The sequence below is a fragment of the Asterias amurensis genome, chromosome 16 (assembly GCF_032118995.1).
Source record: "Asterias amurensis chromosome 16, ASM3211899v1".
Lineage (NCBI taxonomy): Eukaryota > Metazoa > Echinodermata > Asteroidea > Forcipulatida > Asteriidae > Asterias > Asterias amurensis.
Window position 1 is genome coordinate 12,447,067 of NC_092663.1, and position 19,966 is coordinate 12,467,032.

At 38.7% G+C, this 19,966-nt stretch overlaps 2 protein-coding genes across 2 annotated transcripts; one reads left to right on the plus strand and one right to left on the minus strand.

Moving 5' to 3' along the window:
* The first annotated feature begins 157 nt into the window (after positions 1 to 157).
* On the plus strand, positions 158 to 17,498 carry LOC139948690 (mediator of RNA polymerase II transcription subunit 16-like). The gene is made up of 23 exons (XM_071946937.1): positions 158 to 352; positions 1,825 to 1,980; positions 2,602 to 2,803; positions 3,144 to 3,278; positions 3,902 to 4,007; positions 4,391 to 4,474; positions 5,238 to 5,315; positions 6,002 to 6,097; positions 6,358 to 6,470; positions 7,081 to 7,238; positions 7,680 to 7,744; positions 8,384 to 8,527; positions 8,863 to 8,964; positions 9,824 to 9,935; positions 10,413 to 10,552; positions 10,742 to 10,822; positions 11,435 to 11,538; positions 12,344 to 12,458; positions 13,213 to 13,311; positions 13,877 to 13,942; positions 14,399 to 14,624; positions 16,068 to 16,204; positions 17,361 to 17,498. Exons 1-22 carry the CDS (start codon positions 303 to 305, stop codon positions 16,186 to 16,188), a joined length of 2,553 nt encoding a protein of 850 aa, XP_071803038.1. The 5' UTR covers positions 158 to 302; the 3' UTR covers positions 16,189 to 16,204; positions 17,361 to 17,498.
* LOC139949206 (tyrosine-protein kinase csk-1-like) lies at positions 17,328 to 18,215 on the minus strand. The gene has a single exon (XM_071947601.1). It carries the CDS (start codon positions 17,934 to 17,936, stop codon positions 17,328 to 17,330), a length of 609 nt encoding a protein of 202 aa, XP_071803702.1. The 5' UTR covers positions 17,937 to 18,215.
* Positions 18,216 to 19,966: the final 1,751 nt, after the last annotated feature.

Below are 19,966 nucleotides of genomic sequence, written 5' to 3' on the forward strand. Positions count from 1 at the left end.
CCAATTGTAATAATATTTTTATTTAAAATAAACGATAATATTATGAAACTTAAACCATATAAAATAAAATAATATTTTATGTTGTATAGTACTTATTTATGAAATACAAAATTTAATAAATTGCCATATTAAATACCGGAAACGAAGGTGCATTTATTCATTCTGTAAAACAATATGGCGGCGCCCATGACGGAAATTATTTATAATTGAACACCAGTAAATTTACCTTGACTCGTCGTAATTAGGTCAATCACATTATTTCAAAGCTATCTGTAAAATTCATTGGATCGTTGTGAATTGAGATGGAGTTAGTTTATGTTTCGGAATGGCCTAAAACAGACGCAAACTTGTGGTAAGTTTTGTCGGACGAAGGTTGACACAACAAAGACTCATGAATGCTCAGATTCCGGACACTTAAACAAAAACATGTTTTGTTTATTCATGTTAGGAATGGAACTTTTTTTGTACAAATTAAGTCTATTCATTAATGTTAAACACGAAGACTTTTCACTTGTCATTGCCTGCACCATTGATATTCCGATAGTGGAGTTTGTGTGCAGTACCGAACAGATACAATGTAAACTGTAAAATTTAATACACTTACACTTACTTACACTACAGGAGTAGTTGGGGACAGAAATTTGTAATTCAGCACACTACTAAAAGGCGCATTAAGTTGACCTGTATTTTTTACACGTTTGGAACTTTGTCTTATTATCAGAATGATCATCACTTTTTAAAAATTTTATTACAAATTATTAATAATATTAATGTTATTTATTAGTAAAATTACACATGAAAGTCACCAGATAAGTGCTTCCTCGCTACTCCTAGAACTATGTGGTTTTGTTTCGCTTTCGTCTCCCGTAACCTCATAATCATAATATTATTGTCATAGACGTACATCTCTCACGACAATAACGAGTCTGTTTTTTCTGTTTCTTTTATAAAGTTTTAATTTTGTGAACGCAAATCTCTTTTTTTCTTTTCTTTTTTCTCACAAAATTAGGCTCTATGTGTCCTTTGAACTCTCATTGGCCCTGTGGGCGACAGAAAATCCACTCCGCAATCTCAAAAATTGTTAAAAATTATAAAATAAATTCTAACTGTAATTCAGTCCCCAACTACTCCGTTTTACCACTACACTACAAATGCCGATTGTCCCCGACCGTACGTTTGTCCTGGGACAAAATCACGCCCACGGTCGGGGACAATCCGCATTGGTAGTGTGGTGGTAAAACGGAGTAGTTTGGGGACTGAATTACGGAAAGAATTTATCATTTTAAACAATTTTTGAGATTGCGGAGTGGATTTTCTGTCGCCCACAGGGGCCAATGAGAGTTCAAAGGACACATAGAGCCTAATTTTGAGAGAAAAAAAAGAAGAAGAAGAGATTTGCGTTCACAAAATTAAAACTTTGTAAAAGAACCAGAAAAAAGCGACTTGTTATTGTCGTGAGAGATGTACGTCTATGAGGTTACGGGAGACGATAGTGAATAGAAACCCCCATAGTTCTAGGAGTACTTCCTCGCTAGTTAGGATAACGTAACCCTCCTCCCGATGGTCGGGAGGAGGGTTACGTTATCGATTGCAACTACTTCCTTGCATGGTTCCAAATACTCCTAATAGGTCAATATGAATGAGGTTCGTTCTGCTATCGTCTCCACGAACCTCATATAGGCCCTAGGGTGACCATCAAAACATTCCCATCTAAATGTTACAGTGTTACGAAGAACAACAAAAATGGCAGTGGAGATGCATTATTTGAGTACTGCATTTCAATGGTGTAATTTGAAAGCATTTATTGTACTTTTTTGTCATCAGCACCAAGAAGTTGATTGGAGACACTGCCTGCAGCTGGTCGTGTCGTAACATCCTGGCATTCAGCACGTTAAACAACAGTAAGGGTCTAGCAGAAAGGGAGCTCTATCGACCCAAGATACACGTCGTTGATCCAGACAGACCATGGGAACTTCATAGGTAAATATTAATAACAATAATAAAGAACAATTTAAGCACAAAACAGTTGCAGATTGACTGCGCCTCAAGGTAAAGAGACTTAATACAGGTGGTTTCTGTCTGTGTCTTTCACCTCTTTGGAACTCGGTTCAATTCCCGGTGTTGTTGGGTGTTTACTCAAATTAATTGTATATAAAAAGATACTGACAAAATAGGGTGATCGCCAACATACTATAAGTAGGGCTAGATTGCTCAGTTGGTGGAGCACCTGGACGTTTATCCGGAGGTCTTTGGGTGAAATCCTGCTCTTGAGTCAATCTGCCTTTGTTAAACCCCAAATTAAATAAATATAATCTTGTGACAGATTTTTTTCAAAAATAATATTAATACTGAGTTCTTATACAGCACTTTATCACACCCCTAGGGGCGTATCAAAGCGCTCAGTATTTTGTATGTAAGTGCACTGGGTACTTTTACCTGTTACACAACACACAGAACCTGCAGCACATGTTCCATTTGATGCAGCAACAATGGTTAGGTGTCTTGCTTAAAGACACAAGTATCAGGACCGGGACTTGAACCCATACTGATCCCCTTTCAAGCTTTCATTGTGTGATGAAAGTTATTTCTTTCTCCAAATAGCATAAGCGGTGTACATAAGGATTTGATTCAAGTATTGCAGTGGAATGCAAGCGGTACACGGCTGTTGTCCGGTGATAGCTCGGGTACCTCTGTATTATGGCAGATGAAGGACCATTTGTTGAATGACTGGGAGAGTGTAGCGGAGAGTCACGTCAATGGAGAGCCCATCGTTGCACTGGGATGGCTTCACAATGGAGTCAAAGTGAGTTCAAGTTTTGGTAATTGTCAAAGACCAGTATTCTCACTTGGTGTATCCCAATTATGCATAAAATAACAAAATTTGACTCAATTTATCATTGCAATTGCAAGAGAATAATAAAAGAAAAGATACCCGTTTTGCACAAATTTGTGTGCTTTCAGATACCTTATAAAAGGCTTCAGTTGAAGTCTTTTATTTGAGTGAGAAATTACCCCTTTCTCAAAAACTATGTTACTTTAGAGAGTGCCCTTTCTCACAATGTTTTATACTATCAATAAAGTTGTTATGCTAACAATCATTTTGATTGTTTACCAATAGTGTCCATCTGTTCTCTTTCCTTCAGATTTCCTACAATGTGGACAATATTGACTCTCCAAGCATGCTGGATAAGTTTACTCGTTCCCGATTCACACCCTCTTTGCTACAAGTGGGAACCAAACCGGCCGTTGGGTGGATAGCTGTCACCTCTACAGGCCTAGTGAGAAGAATTTTTTTGGGATTTTACCACAGATTTATTTATTTTGTGTAATATTTCTTACATTCTAGTAGCTTATTTGTGGTGCGTTGTGGCCCAGCGGCATTGATTCAGGTTCTGATGGTTGAGTCATGGGAGTGTGGGTTTGAATCTCGGTCATGACGCTTGTGCCCTCGAGCAAGGCACAGAACCATAATTATTTATTATTATTAAGATTAAAAAAGATTTATATAGCGCATTTCCAAAACGGACCAAGGTGCTTTACAATAATTTACACATACAAAGCACAAGAAACAGCACATAAAAGAAGTGTATTAAAAATTGGCAAAATTAAAAACCTACGGGAAAAGCTTTGCTTCTCTTAACCCAGGTGTATTCAAAATTCTCTTAACCCAGGTGTATACAAATTGGAACTTGAGAGTGTTGAGATGATATCGTGTTGGCTTTAACCCCTTAGCGCTAATTTAAGCAGTATTGTATGTCTCGAGGGAATGAAACAAATTGGAGGAATGGTTCAAAAGTATACCCTGGGAAAAGTAGGAAAATCTATATTACAAATAGATTATTATCATTTATCATGTATCAGTGTATGTTTTATAGACAATTTTGGTTATTTCTGCATGTAGGTTTCTGTGACGATTCTGAAGAGCGGAGGCGGGACAAGTACATTTACTGAGTGTCTCGGGAAAACAAGATGCCATGCTGAACTAGCTGACATTGCTTACTCTAGCTGTAAGTATCTCTCATCCCCATCTTCCATTCTCTTAAAACACATGGACAACATTTGTACTTTGTAAAGACCAGTATCCACACTTTATGTGGCCTAATACATACAATGAAATGACAAACCTGTGAAAGTTTAAACTCAGTTGAACATTAGAGTCACCTGTATGTTTTCACTGTATTTGAACTTTAAAGCTTGAGCAGCTCTATGAAAATGTGCCCTTCCCTCCCTTGCGGGGTTATGGATTTGAATCCTGTTGGTTTTTTTTCCCTGTAGGAATTGGGAAAGTACCAACAATGACTTACAGTGTTTATCACAAATTGGTGTAAAATCTACATAGTATTCTTTATCCTTCATGCAATCATTTCGTTTGAATATTTTTTTCCCCCAGCCGGTGACATCTTAATAGCCACATCGGATGGCAGCTGCCGAAGCCCCGTCCAAGTCTACAAAGTTAATCTCAGCTGGAGAGATGGTATCCTTTTGAATACTCAAGCTTCTTGGCGATAGAGTCAACAAGTCTTACTATTGTGCAACAGGCACATGCTTGTTTTGTCAGCAAGTTTACTAGTTGTAGTTATTCCTATTATCCACACAATGCAAAGCTTCAAACATTATCTGAGTCGATATAAGGGACTTTTCGTTTTCGACGACGGATGGTTCTGTAACGGTAAAGATGACATTTGGCGTCATCTGCGCATGCGTCGGCTTTGAGGACGGTCGTCCCTCAATTTCTACGACAGTACTTGGGATGAATCTTCGTTGTGCTGAAAACGACAACGTTTAGCTGAACAACCGTCGCAGAACCATCCATCGTCGAAAACGAAAAGTCCCTATTGAAAGGTTTGCGGTAACACCATGTAATGACTATCTCTAAATGAGTTGGGGTGGTTCTGAGGTAACACCATGTAATGACTATCTCTAATGAGTTGGGGTGGTTCTGAAAAGAACCGTTGGTTTCAACTCGACGTTTCGATCAGTATGCTCTGGTCATCTTCTTTTTTCTTTTCTTTTTTCTCTCCAGAAGACGACCAGAGCATACTGATCGAAACGTCAAGTTGAAACCAACGGTTCTTTTCAGAACCACCCCAACTCATTAGAGATAGTCATTACATGGTGTTACCGCAAACCTTTCCATATCGTATTTCCACCATGCAAAGTTTCAAATCCTAATTATCTGAGTCCCTGTTAATTTGCTTATTTTTTTGATTTTCCTTGACTAGTATTTTGTTTCTCAGACAAAGTATTTATTGAAACAGACTACCTGCCATCCCTTCATGTACAGTGCTGTGTCGATCTCAACAACAAAGACAAATGTAAGGGAACTTTTCAATTTTCTTTTTAAAGAGTCTATCCAAGTTGTTAAAGTATTGAAATGTGATTATGGCATGATGACCAACCGTAGCCCTTATCACATCAAGTCTGAAATAAAGACCAAAAGAACCTAGCCAAGTCACAAGTGTCCTTGCCAGGTTGTGGAACCTGATTTGGTACTCTGTACTGATTTAGTAAAGAAATTTCTGTGCATACATGTAGTTCTTTAGATTCTTTAGATTTTTAGGATGTTAAAAAAATTTCACCCTTTTTTTTTTTGAGAAAATAGAATTAGCCGTTGCAAACAACTTTTTTTTTTTTTTTAATATAAGGAGCAAATGTGAACAATGGCCCAACAGACATTGACATGATCAATGAACAGACTGAAGGATCTTAAAAGAAGAACTCTGATGGGCTAATCAAATGGTTCACTGCAGCTCAGATTTACCAGAAAAGAATAACAGAAAAACAAAGATATATGGTATCAAGGAAACACTGAATTATGTAAGAAGGAGGTGTGGTATCAAATACAATGGCATTTTACACCATTTTAACAAAGGTTTAGAGACTTCTCCCACATTCGTAAGGACTCTATCTATTTGAAAATTAGTGGTTCATCAAACTGAATTTGAACTGGAAGACTCTCTTTAATAGTTGATTCTGATTGATTGTTTTTAACTACTGGCAGATTTAACCATCACACATCTGAGATTTATCAACAAGGAGTGTTATGAAGAGGAGAGTACATCAGTCCCAGCCGAGCAACTCATCATATCAGCCATTGGTAAGATCTTAAACCGCCAGATTTATGACCGCGTGAGGGCGCTCTCAATACTATTTGTTATCCCTTCTAGGGGTTACGTGATATGTTGCACAGTTTTATCACAGGTGTTCTGTCACTTTTGTGCGCCGTGGTTTTAAGTTGATTTTGAGGTGGGTTATAATGGTTCTTTTAAAACTATTGTTGTCTCAGATTGTCCATGTTGGACTAGTCATCAGTTGACTGTGTAACAAAACTAGTTTTCTAATTTTGTCTTTTTGTAGGCTCATCAGGTTCATGTGTCGAGTTCTGGAGTTTGAGTAAAGAGTTTGTTCCGTTGAACAAAATATTTCAGACTAGTCCTCCACCATCCAGGGAGTCCCAACCAACCACTCAGGTATCGTAAAGATCTCTCTCTGGTTTATATATTTGGGTTGCGTTAACACCATGTGTGTATCTACTTGCCAGATAGATTATGTTCTTTTGAGAACTTGTCGGCATTGAATTTGAGCTTATGACTGGCACAACCATTCATCTTTGAATGTAAAGACCCATTTGTGTTTGATGTCCGATGTCAGCTCCTGGACATTGTAACTGTCATTGTTGTTACTATTTGTTTGGTCATTGATATAAGAAACAACATTTAGGGATTCAAAGTAAGATAATACCCTTGCGTTGCAAGGAAACTTGCTGTTGATGCTCCCTCATGCTGTCAAAAATGTGGTGAACTGACAGGCAACTAGCCTGAACATCTGACGTCATATTTCGAGGCATGTGAGTTTGCCAGAGATCTATCGTTGGGCCAATGTTCATAGACATCTTTTACCTTGTATCATTTCACATGGCCTTCATGGTTCTGGAGATTCGCAGTTAAATTTGATGTACATGTGTATAGATATAAAAACCAATACCTGTCCTTATGCTTGTGGACAGGGAACCAGTCTAACAGGCAACCAGTTCCAAGCAAAAAGGAATAACATTCATATCTCACATTTTTACAACCACAGAAATGGGTTTTCGGTACCTGCTACACCAATTCTTCTGCTGTTACGGGTTTGTGTCTGCCCAAACTACCGGTCAAACTTTCCAGTAAATCTATCTACAATGGGCCAGGGATGGTCATGGCTGTTGCATTCCAAGATGGCAGTGTCAAATTACTTCATAGGTGAGTAAAAAAACAAAACAAAAAAACCTTTATTAAAACCTTCATGCAGCGTGTCGTGGCTGAGCCGTCTACGTCACGGACCCAAGGTCTGGTGTTGCCAGCAGCAGAATGCGGGCTCGATACCCAGGCATGACGCTAGTGCCCTTGACCAAGGCACTTAACCATAATTGCTTTGTAGAATTTTGGGAAGGTGGTGTATTCTGTCTACCAACCCGGCTCCTAGTGGATGATACCCTAGGACTGTGTAGGGGAAAACCCTGTTTCAGCCCCAGGAGTAGGTGGCAACATGCCTCTGGTGATCGTACAAAGGGTAGCATCCACATGTTGGCAATTATAATAGGCTATGAATATTATGTGAAACACATTATTTTGGTTGCAGAGAAAATATTTTGGTATACATGGGGCAGAGATTGATTTTGACTATTTTTTTTTCTTTTTAAGGGTGTCTCTAAAGCCGTGTGCGTCGTTCAAGTATGAAGGAGCAAAAGTAGACACAGGATCTCAGGGTGAGTAACAACACATAATAAACTTGGATAACCAGGGCCCAATTTCATAGTACTGCTTAGCGGTAATCAAAATGTTGTGCTTACTATAGCGGAAACAAGTTGCTGAGGTGAATACATATTTAACAGGGTAGCAAGAAAATTAGGCGCCCAGCTTGCCCGTCCACCATGGATTTGCATTGTTAGGTCATTCATTTTTGTGCAGTTCGCACTGGAATGTTAGCATGCCTTTTTGTATGCTTACGGTTAGCATCGCTATGAAATGGAAACCGCACAGTAAGCAAACAAAATCGGACGTTAAGGAGCCTTATGAAATTGCGGAGAATGGTGACTGTAAGTGCAGAATTTTTGGGTATGCAGTGTCCTTTGTTGATCTGCTGAAGCAGAAAATATATCGCTTGACAAGTTTCTGCTAAGCAAACATTAGCAGGATTCCAGTCTGAGACTACATGAAAAGTTATGGTTTGGCTGGTAACCATATTCTTGTAAGAATAATGTTGTTGTGCTTACCTGCATTTTGTGCTTAAGCAGCTGTATGAAATTCAACCCAGAGGAATTGTCAAAGAACTGTCTCAGCACTAAAGTAGCAAAAAAAAAACCCAGCAAAACCAATAAGTGTATGACTTTTTCTTGTGTTTGAAGCTAAGAGACAGAAAGTTTACAACGGCAAGCACCTCATGTGTATGGAGATGTCAAGCACTTGTTGCAGTATCATGGCGGTAGACCGGATGGGGGCCCTGTGCCTCATCAAGATTGCACCAACGCTGGGTCAGGCACTAGACCAAGGTATATTTTGATCATCTTTTGTACAGCACGACATCAACTAATTAATTTGTTATTTCAACTGCACCTGACTGCGTTATCAATGCTTATAGTAAACACATGTCATGACATGGCGAAACGTGCGGAAACAAGTGTGGGTTTTCCCGTTATTTTGTCCCGACTCCGATGACCGATTGAGCCTAAATTTTCACAGGTTTGTTATTTTATATATAAGTTGTAATACACGAAGTGTGGGCCTTGGACAGCACTGTTTACCGAAAGTGTCCAATGGCTTTAAAGTCTAATAACAGCCATAGGAACCATGAAATCAATTATTGGTTCTGTTGTGTACTCTATAGGTGCCGCAAGGGCCCATACCATCGCCCAGGTTGTCAACTTGTTGGAGTATAGTCTGGTGACTGGCTATGAGTGGTGGGACTTACTTCATACAATCACACCAGGTTGGTTTTTAAGTGACGAGATAATCAAATGTTTACTATTTTTATTTCCTCATTTGATACCAAATAAAACATGGAGTAAATAATTAATGTACATGTACATTAGCCAAACTTTATAGAGCTATGAACAGTTTAGCTAGGCACAATGAACAGTTATGCTCACGGGGGAAAAAAAGTTTATCAGCCAAGGTATAATGTTATCATACTTAGCAATATACATGACCTTTTTGGTTGAATGGAAGTAGAAGTTCAAATCTTGCTGAATTGTTAAAGGCACTGGACACTATTGGTAATTACTCAAAATAATTGTTGGCATAAAACTTTACTAGTTAGAGCTGTTGATAGTATAAAACATTGTGTAAAACAGCTCCCTCTGAAGTATTATGGTTTATTAGAAAGAGGTAATTTCTCACTCAAATATTGAAAGACTTCAGGCCTGAAGCCTTTCAGTAGGCTTTTGAAAGCACACACATTTTTGTGCAGCAAGGGTGTTTTTTCTTTTCATTATTCTCATTCAACTTCGAGTCATCTACCAAAGGTGTCCAGTGCCTTTAGGCATACATATGAAGGGTGTGTTCGTTTAGCTTCCCTGGGTCGACCCCGGTCTGCCCCGGTATGTTCGAATAGCTTTGACGAGGCTCACCCGGGTCAGCCCCAGTGCCCTGCATGTGGAGTGGGTCACTTGGGGTGACCTGAGGTGCATGCTGTCACCACAAGAGGGCGAGTGTGATCGTTCGATTAGCTGTTGTCAGGGGCTCACCCGAGTGAGCACTTCCGGGTCGACCCAGGGAAGCTAACCGAACGCACCCTATATCAAGCTGAAATCACACATTGTTACAGTACTTTGTTTTTTTATATTAAGGTATGGTCGACACGGTGATTGACCGTTTGACTGAAGCATTTAACAGACAATCCAAGTCGACACAAGAATTATTATTCAGTCGGTTGGTAGCCGTCAAAGCCTCCCTTCACAGGTAAACTAATGTAACTTTGCCACAATAGACTGTTCTCGTTACGCTCATATTCAAAACTTTCAGGATCAAGTTGGCCCCAACCATTTTGGGTTTGACATGCAGTGTTGTCCAGAAGCGTCGGATTTCGCATCTAAAAAAAAAGGAATACAAATGTGGGGGCCCTTGGGTGGCCCAGACCCCACGCCATAAGGTGTACATGTATCTTTATTGTTTTATGATAATATTTTTGACCTAATTATTTGTTTTTTTGTGGTTAAAATGAAAGTTTTTTATTGTTGTAAAGCGCCTGGGAGCATTTTTAATGGATTTGGCGCTATATAAATGTTTTTTTAATATTATTATTATTATTAACTGTTGACATGTTCAGGTGTCATTTGTTTGTTTTGAATAACATCACCATCCGGTCAACTTCTTTTTGATTCACCCTGTATATAATAAGCCACTATTATTATTATATTATTTTGTTCATCAATGCAGAATGACCTCCAGTGGTGCCGGCAAGTCAGTAGATTGTTACTGCAAGCTTTTACTCAACGCCATTTCATCTGAGTTTAGATCCCTCCTCAGACCGACCAGCGTCACCGCTCAGGATAAAGGGCCGGCTGAGAAACTCACTGGTAAAGTCAGAAGATGTATATGTGTGTCAGTCCTTGTACTGAATAAAGTTTTTCTACTTTTTTTCCCAAGAGCCAAATATATCTATATACAGCGCCCAATCCGAAGGTAATGTGTTGTGTCCTCATAAAGTGAAACGGAAGTTTCATTTCAACATTAATAAAACCACTTTTTGATTCATTTCCCCCCAGCTATTTGTGCACATAGTACAGAGTTAGACTTGACTAAGTTGATGCTAAACATAGACACCAAGGACTATGCTCTGGACCCAAGTAAGTTACAGACATTTGTAAAAAAGTTGAACTTTTAATTTAAAACAACCTGGTTTTACTATTATTACCCTACCAGTCATCTCACTCTTATAGATTTTTATTGGTCAAATTGGTATGAAAATGGAAGGACAATGTTTAACTCTTTAGAAACCATAGCGGCTGCAAGGGGCTTGTACCAAACTGCTTGTACCAATATTTGGCCAACTTTTGCTCAAACAATCGGGACAAAGACAAGTTTGGGACTGTATTGACATTTTCCAAGGTTTCCCATGTACACATAGAATTTACAACAGAACCATGTATTTCCTAGTTTTATTGACATTTTACCTGAAAATAGCGGTTCAAAAAATCAACAAGATTAGCGCTGTTTGGGTGTATGGTGATGACTATACAAAAATGGATTTCGTCTCTAAAAGGTTAAAGTGTGTGTCCCTTTTTCAAAACTTCATCTTGTGTTAAAGCTCCGGCTTAGGTACTGTCCGGTCTGTTTGACTAAAAGTGCCTAATTCGAGAATAACTAACAAAGCCAGAGCTCAGGTCCAAGGCAAGGTTTGAAAATGGCCAACGAATACTATTCCTTATTGTCTGGTTCCTGACTTTGTCATCATGCAGATTCCATCCAGTCCCTACAGCAGTTGGTCCAGTGGATTGCAGAATATTGCCTCTACACCTTAAGCACGGTTCCACAGCAAGCATCTAACCCAACTAAACCAGGGGTATGTAGCCAACAACTGTCTCTCCCATTTCAATGTTGTGCCGCGACCTAGCGGTTGAAAGCACCGAACTCAAGCTCTGGTGTTTCTGATCAGCAGAGTGTGCGCTCGAGTCCCAGTCGTAACACTTTTGTCCTTAAGCTGCATCCTTAGCATGGGATCTAAAGCTGTTGGTCTCGTGTGTTGTGTAATGGAAGTGAAAACAGAGAAGGGGTTCGCCCCGGTGTTTCTGGTTTGATTGGCTGCATATTGGGCCACAGCGCTTGTAAACCATTACATTAAAGGAGTAGGTCTCATTAATAATAATAATAATAATAATAATAGACTATTTTTATATAGCGCTTTTCACGCCCCAGGGGTGTCTCAAAGCGACATTATTACCCCTGGTCCCTGGGCCTTAAATCATTCCTTAAACCATCTCAGCTCTCTGGGGAGTATACAGCCTGTGCGCAATAATGCGCTACTCGGCTAAACCAATCACAAGAACCATCTCTGCCTTCACAGGTACCCATTTACTCCTGGGTGGAGAGAAGCAATTATAGTTAAGTGTCTTGCTCAGGGACACAAGTGCCACGACCGGGATTTGAACCCACACTCTGCTGAACAGAAGCATCAGAGCTCGGCCACGACACCCCACCTCATTATTCAAACCTAGTCCAACATACCTTGCAGGAAAATACATGTTGAAGCGCCTTGAGTGTCACTGAGTGACGGATATGAGCGCTATACAAGAAGCCACTTATCTTTGTTGAGGGCAGTATTTCTCCATGAATTCCGCTGACTCTATGACGTTTATTTCAAACTACAGATAAGTGTATTGAGAGACACCTCTACCCTGTGCTTGTTACGGGAGATGCTCGTACTCATTAAGATATGGGGAATACGCAAGAAGACGTGCTTGCCTGTATTTTCAACAACGTCAGGTGAGTTTAATAATTTACTAAAACTTTTTGTTTTGGAAATACTTTTGGGGGCAAGCTGAACCTTAAGGTTATAGGAAACTTTTAAAAATCATTTTTGTTCTCAGTCTTGCCTTGTGATGTTTTTTAATGATTTCTTTTTTCTTAGCAATTATTATTATTTGTTTTTCTTTATGTATATATGTAGTTGATTCAATTTTTCGGAGAGAAATAGAATAATAATAACAATTAAATTTAATGTAATGCAAGCAAATTCTCAAAGAAAGCGAGTGAAAAATGTGTTCATTTTAATTTAACTGTATGTTAAAGAAATTTAACTTTGAAGCACCCTCATGTGGTAAAAAATAATGGTCAACTTAACTAACTTTACATTTAGGAGCTCATGACCATGAAATCATTCTCTCAAACAACTTACCATCTCAGGAGTTCGCAAGACTACACATTGTTGTCTCACCCGCCAAGAAAATCAAGGGCTACCCTAGGTGATTGGGCATTTGTTTACGCTGCTCCAAAACTATGAAAAAATTTCCCTCCTTGTATTAGACCATCATTTTCACTTTAAGTATTTAAATTTAAGTTTAAAACTCATTTGTTTACTTTACTCATTTAATTCCTTCTTGATCTGTTTTTGTATTTGTTATTTTGTTTTCTCTACATATTTTGTATTTCTTGTAGAGCACAGTAGAGTATACTCTGAGGGTGTTGCACAGTATAAATGTCCGTTATTATTGTATTTATTACATTCCCATCTGTATAGACTCATTGGATACTCTGTCTCATCTCTACAAACTCATGACTCACGTCTGGCTAGCGAGTAAGGAGATTCCACCCGCTGAACTGGATGAAAATACTGTCGGTGAGTATTCTAAATGGCAAATAAAAAATAAAAACATTTTTAAAAACTTGCATTTTGAGATGTCGACCAAAAGCTTGGAGTTATATATAACTACTTTAACCTTCAGATGGGATAGTGTGATGCGCTTTGATACAAAGTTGAAAACTACCAATAAATGAATACGATAGTCAGGTTGGCAAAGTGGTATCTTTCCTCAACTTCCATGTCTAGGACCTTGGTTCGAATCATGCCTTGGGCATTATGTGGATATGATTTTCAGTCCCTACCAGACTGTGTGGGTTTTCACTGGAGTTTTCCTACCACGTCACAAACTGAAACTTCCTTCCTTTTCTTCTCTCCATGGTGTTCTTTGCTAGTATGGTGATTAAGTTCACTTTTCTGAGAGTCCTTGGTTTTGCAACCAGAATTAATTGAATTAAATAGAATTATTATTATACTATAATGGAATCCTCATTGTGGACGGGTTAACCCTGGTGTTTCTGGTTCATTGCAAGCACCTTTTTACAGGTTTCCTCATGCGCCTGATGTATAATAATTAAGTTTGTTTTCTTTGTTTCTTAAACAGATGAGTGTTGTCTTTTACCGAGCCAAATCATGATGCATCCTTTGGATGTCACTCCAGTCACAGAGGGTAAGGATCAAAATAATGTTATTTATTAATTTGATTCAATTCAGTAAACATTTATTTCATGATGGCAGTTACAATGACAGTACAGTTTATTTACAATAATATTATTATGTTAAGTGTGAATAATTAATGTCACATACATGTAATAAACAACCCTTAACTCATACAGCATCACACAATCATAGCCAACAAAAAGTGAAACTTGGTGCTTTCTTGCTTTTCCCTATAACAGAAAATTTTCAAATTGGTCTCAAAAACAACATTGAAACAGTACACATATAATAAAAGCAAAATACAACGTTATTACAAAATTAAGATCAATATTATTCTAAATCAAGAGACAGCGCAAATATAAAAATCAAGTCACGACGTTAGTACAAATTATGATCAACATTATAACAAAATCGAGATTGCACTTTTGTTAGCAGGTTCCATTCTTTACTCATTGTGTTCCTATAGGAATAACTGGTAAGCTGCTCCTTCTGCGTCAAGCCATGAGTTTTCAATTCAACACTACCCCGCCCCACATGGTCAACATTGCGACCTTTGGCCACAGCCTAAATATATTCCCCGGGTCGGAGGTCAACGTCAGGTCACTCTCTGACAAGATTCATCAGAAGACGGATGTTGTGCGACGGCTGTACTTGGGCGTGGCCCCGCCAGATGAGATAAGAAGTTGTACAAGGTTTGTTTAAGAAAGATCTGCTTTAAGAAAACTTGGGACTACATTAGCAGTAAAGGTTTATTATGTTGTAAAGCCCTCCCTCAATAAATGTTTTTTTGGTACAATTGCCCATTACATCTTTTACTTGCCTCTCGCTGTCTTGCTCTTAGTGCAATTGTTAAATGTGTTTCTTTTTGTTGTTTAATAGCCTTGCTCAAGGCAGTCGCATTATTCGCTCCGAAAAGATGCCGCTGTAAACCCACCCGTATACCCTGTGCATGGTGTGTGCGATCACACCGCATGACCCACCCGTATACACACTGTCACATCGTACGAATACTGTTCACACAAGTCATCGCACTCGTACCACTAACCGCATGCGGAGGCCGTCAGGCCGACAGCCTTGTCGGGTCTGTATCTTCTGGGTTTAATGTGTTGTATTAAAATAATTCCACTAGTGGAAAAAATTGGGGGGGCTCTCGGATATGCTAGTATGCAGCCATGAATATGTATATTTTTTGTCAGACCTATCAGACAACACAGGATGTGAGGCAAATGAATTATTCATTTTGACGTCCAATCACGCACTTCCCTTATCACGACCTTTGGACCCTATCATGCTCGTGTGTGATGTAAACATGTCTCGTCTTTCGCGGGCATTATGGTAATGAGCTGACCGTGGGAACTCTTCGCTTATTATAGTAATGAGGTCAGTGGCTTCAACACAGACCCTACATGCGGATAGTGTACAGGGGCATCATGTCGTGCGATGTTACGCACAGTGAATACGGGTGGGTTTTTATACAGCGGCGGTCTTTTTTCGGAGTGAATAATTCGACTGCCTTGAGCAAGGCTAGTTGTTTAATTGTAAATTTACAAACTTATGTTAACGTAATTTTCTTACCATTTATTTTTGTGTTGCTAAATTTCATCTTTTGTAAAAATAGCTGCAATTCAGCCAAAATAATGGTTAAAGATGCTATGTCAGATTTTTGGCCCCAAACATTAAAAAATAGATTTTTTTGAGTGAATGGTATTTCAAAGAGTATCACCCGCTCTAATGAAAAAAAGTTTAACTTTTACTTTTAATGGTCAGGAACCATGACAAAAATTTAAAACGTTTCTTATAAAACACATAAGAATTTGTTATGTGATAACCTGTCGGGGTCCCGACAAAAACTAATTTTGAGCACTTTATTTCACTGCTACTAATAATTGGCGGACTTTTTCGAGCAATGGCTCAAATGAAAGCTTGTAACTTTCTCAACCCCAATCAAAATACCTATTGAATTTTAAATCAAAATTTTTGGGCCAAATCGGCCAAAAAACTGACATAGCATCATTAAGAGTGTTTTTATTGTTTGTATCAAGTTAACCAATAATATATAGAATATGTGTGCTTGATAAGAACTCTTTATATGTCATTATTAATATTAATGTGTTTATCTCTCTACTTTTGTTTAGATGTTCGTCCATATCAATGCTTAACTCCCCCACTCGAACGGTCATCATGAAAGCTTGGGAACAACGCTGGGCCAGATCTTGCCTATGTGGGGGACTGTGGAGAAGGGTTGTCATGGCTTGAGAATAAAGAGTTGAAGGTATGGTTATTATAATTATTATTATTTTATTTGCCATGAGAGTACAAAACAAAATACAATCTTCGATATACCTGGAGATGGGCAAGAGACAGCAAAAGCAAGTACATACTATGATCCGTAGATCTGTTGCCCCACATCTGGGGTACACAATGAAATAAATAGAGATAAACATTATAGTACACAAAGCAGTAATAAAAGTAGATAAATATACAAACTAATAATAAATAACTAGTAAGAATAAAAAATAAATAAGTAAAAAGAAGAGTAAAAGTAAAGATAAACAAATACATAAATATGGTCTGGCAGAGAAACAAATCGGCATGATTCATTCCTAGAAGCAAACGCAGTTGGGGCAACCGCGCCTTTTTTGTTGCAGCCCCCAGGATATGGAACATTCTTCCAAACAACATCAGACAATCGCCTACAACTCATATTTTTAAGATGTCACTGAAATCTCATCTGTTTACAAGAGCTTACTGTACAGCGCCATGAGCAATGATAGTTGGAATATGGCGCTATATAAATGTTAGAGTCAAATTACAGAGTCATTACAAAAGTTTAAAAAAGATATGAGATACAAAATATTTAAAAAGTACATAAATATAATTAAATTATAAAAAATAAAAATAGTAAGTGCCTTGTTATGGCAGACCATTTCTGTAGGAATATCTGAGCAACAAACTGGTTCTTCACTCGCCCTTTCCATTGTCATTGGGCCAATAACATTCCTGTAATCTTTCTCAGCTCCCTGGAAAGTATACCACCCTAGGCTGCCGTGGCGCTCCAAAGGCTTTTTCAAACCCAACATCAACCTCTATCCCGCAGGTACCCATTTAAACCGCTGGGCGAAGAGAAGAAATTTAGTGAAGTGTGTCTTGCTCAAGGACACTAGTGTCATAACCGGGATTTGAACCTACATGTACACTCTGATGACTGAACCACCAGAACTTGAATTCGATGCTCTTAACCACTAGGTCATGACACCCTAATAACAAGATGTAACAAATCGCTTTATTTACAGGCAGCTCAAAGCGCTAGTAATTGTTTTTAAGGCAGGTTTATGCTAAAATATACTTAAAGTTTTTACCATTTTGATGTGTCCAGTGCCTTTAAGAGTGAGGCATTAATGCCACATTTTTCTGCTTTTGTTTCGTAGTTGGAATCGTACAATTTCTATCTGAGGGTATTTCTCATCATCAGATGGCTCTTTGGACAAATTTGCACTCTTCTTGAGGGACAGTCCCCCCTCAGTAAGTGATGGAACATTCCCATGTTGACCAATCAGAAGGAGTATTTTCCCTACACTATAAATGTCACTGAATGTTGTCCAGTGTAACCTGGCAGCCATCATTCCCCAACGAGGGGTGATTTTCTCATGGAGGGGAACCACAAGTTGTTCTTTGGACTGCTTGCATTGCCCAAAGTCTATGATACGTGCCTCCCATCGTGTGGCACTCTCAACAAGTAGGATATTGTCTGTCTTTATGTCATGGTGGAGTAGGCTACATCGATGCATGTACCACATCCCATCAACAATATCCTGAGCAATGTCATTCCACTCTCCTTGCGAGAGCTCTAGAGGGCGCTTTCCCTGCAATGCATCAGTGAGAGATAGCGGACGGGATGTGAGCTCATCTCCCAGAAACTCTGACACCAGAGCAAGGTGGTCATCTTGAATCACAACACCGTAGATGGCAGGGAACGATGGATGTTTTCCAAGCAATTGCATCATTTGAGCTTCTAAGACGATGTCATCTCGGCTGCCCTCAAAGAGCGACTTGTATGCGACCCATCGGGCAGCTGAATGCTGGTATTTTAAAGTCACCTCTCCAAAAGCACCTCTGCCAAGAACTGTTTGACCACTTGTTGGGTCTGTGAAGTCCTCTTTGTTGAGGACAGGAACCGGTTCCAGCTCACCTCTGGGAGGAGTGTTTTGGAGCTCACTGGAAGTAGGAGAGAAACCTAAGTATTTTATAGTTATAACGGACAAAATCTTTTTGACTGAACACTCAAAGAATGTTTAGCTATGTTCCCATTGAATTTTTTTCCACAGCTGCCTCGCGGAAAGTTACCGTGACTGGTTTTTTGTATATTTTGACGTACTTTCCCACCTGGACTTATATATTCCGGCATGTTGTGTAGCATTTTAAAGCACGGTCGCGGTAGATGTAGCGGCCCTGATAAATTACCATGGTTTCCCGGAAGTCTTAAATGCGACCTTTTTTGGCCTGTTAGTTTTACATCACGGTTGCGGCAAATTGACAGGGAGGTCAGTTTACCATGCATCCCCATTTGATTTAATTTTATCACTCTACAGAAAAGTCGCGGTACTTTCAAAAATAAAAGTCCATTAGGAACACGGCTTTAGTCATTTCCACCTTATTGTCAAAGTTGTCAAACATAAAACCACACATGAAATAAGTTTCGAAGTCCACAGACTGATATTTATTACCTAACTTTGAAAGATCATATTGTAGTTACTCTCCTTTTCAATATTGAATTAGAGGTTTTTGTTTTATTATTTTGTAACAGCCAACTGTAAATTTGTGTTTGAGTAAAATAAAGAATGCCAAAGGCACCTTTTTCTTAGTAATTCTAAACTTATTTTGTTTCTTCATTGGAGCTGATAACTTTGTTGTTGAACAAGTGAGAATACTGGTCTTTGACAATTGCCAAAGATGTTCAGTGCCTTTTTTCCAAAGGCCCACACTTCGTGTATCACAACTTAAATATAAAACAACAAACCTGTGAATATTTAGGCTCAATCAGTCATCGGAGTCGGGGTGGAAAACCCACCCTTGTTTCCACACGTTTCGTCATGTTATGACAACTGTTTTAATGTTTTCTCAAAGAGTAAAGCATTTCATGGAATAATATTTCAAGAGAAGTCTCTCACCATTACCCTCTGTAAATACTGTAGGTTATTTGTAAATCTGTGAACTTTTTTTTCTGTTTCAAAAGTGTCCATTGGCTTTAACATTCAATTTCAGTGTTTCATTTGCTTTGTTCTCACCTGTTGCCTGTACAGTAAACATCAGTCTCGTTGTTGCTTTGGGCAGCCTCGATATGGGGTTGATCTGCCTCGGTTTCATTGCTGTCTATGTTAGGAACCATTTAGGGGCGTTCTCTGAAACTGGCAAGCTGCTATGCTGCTGGTCGCTGGACGCACTGGGCTGGCGACTACTAAAGGCCAGCGTTTTAGCTCGACAGGCTCAGTACGGGAGACACAGTGCCTGTGTAAGTAACAAAATAATAATAATAAAAAGTCAATCAATAGAGTAAATAATAAATCAATTTCATTTATCTTTTCCAATTGGAAAAACAACTTCAAATAAATGTTTTCAATTCGTTTCTGTTGGCTGTTATAAATTTACCCATGCTGAGTTTTAAAAGCCACAAAATGTGTTTTGTTGTAATGAAAAAAACTATTAAAAAACCCTGATCTTTGCAAAAAAGCAACCAAAATTAGTTAAGTTAAAAGAGTGTTAGATCAAAACAAATGGAGAACAACCTCAAACGATGTGTCCGCATCGATGTGTCACTGTTGTTATTGTAAACTGACAACAAAGCACAATTTAATAGATGAAGTCAAGTGTATTTAAAATGTTAAATTATTACGAATATCAGTAAAGACGGACCACGAATCAGTAATAACGAGTTGTGAATCCGTAATAACGATATTGAAATTGTGATTTTTGTTGGCGCGGATAGGCTCTTGTAGTTAACAGAGATTTTGAAAATGTTGTTTTTAACTAATATTTA

What these genes read in the sequence shown, in the direction of transcription:
- LOC139948690 (XM_071946937.1), top strand. Translation starts at nt 303, where the DNA reads ATGGAGTTAGTTTATGTTTCGGAATGGCCTAAAACAGACGCAAACTTG. An exon ending in TCTCAACAACAAAGACAAAT is followed by an intron (nt 5,316 to 6,001) that starts GTAAGGGAACTT and finishes AACTACTGGCAG; the next exon opens with ATTTAACCATCACACATCTG. An exon ending in ACTTCATACAATCACACCAG is followed by an intron (nt 8,965 to 9,823) that starts GTTGGTTTTTAA and finishes TTTTATATTAAG; the next exon opens with GTATGGTCGACACGGTGATT.
- LOC139949206 (XM_071947601.1), bottom strand. Translation starts at nt 17,936, where the DNA reads ATGATGCAATTGCTTGGAAAACATCCATCGTTCCCTGCCATCTACGGT.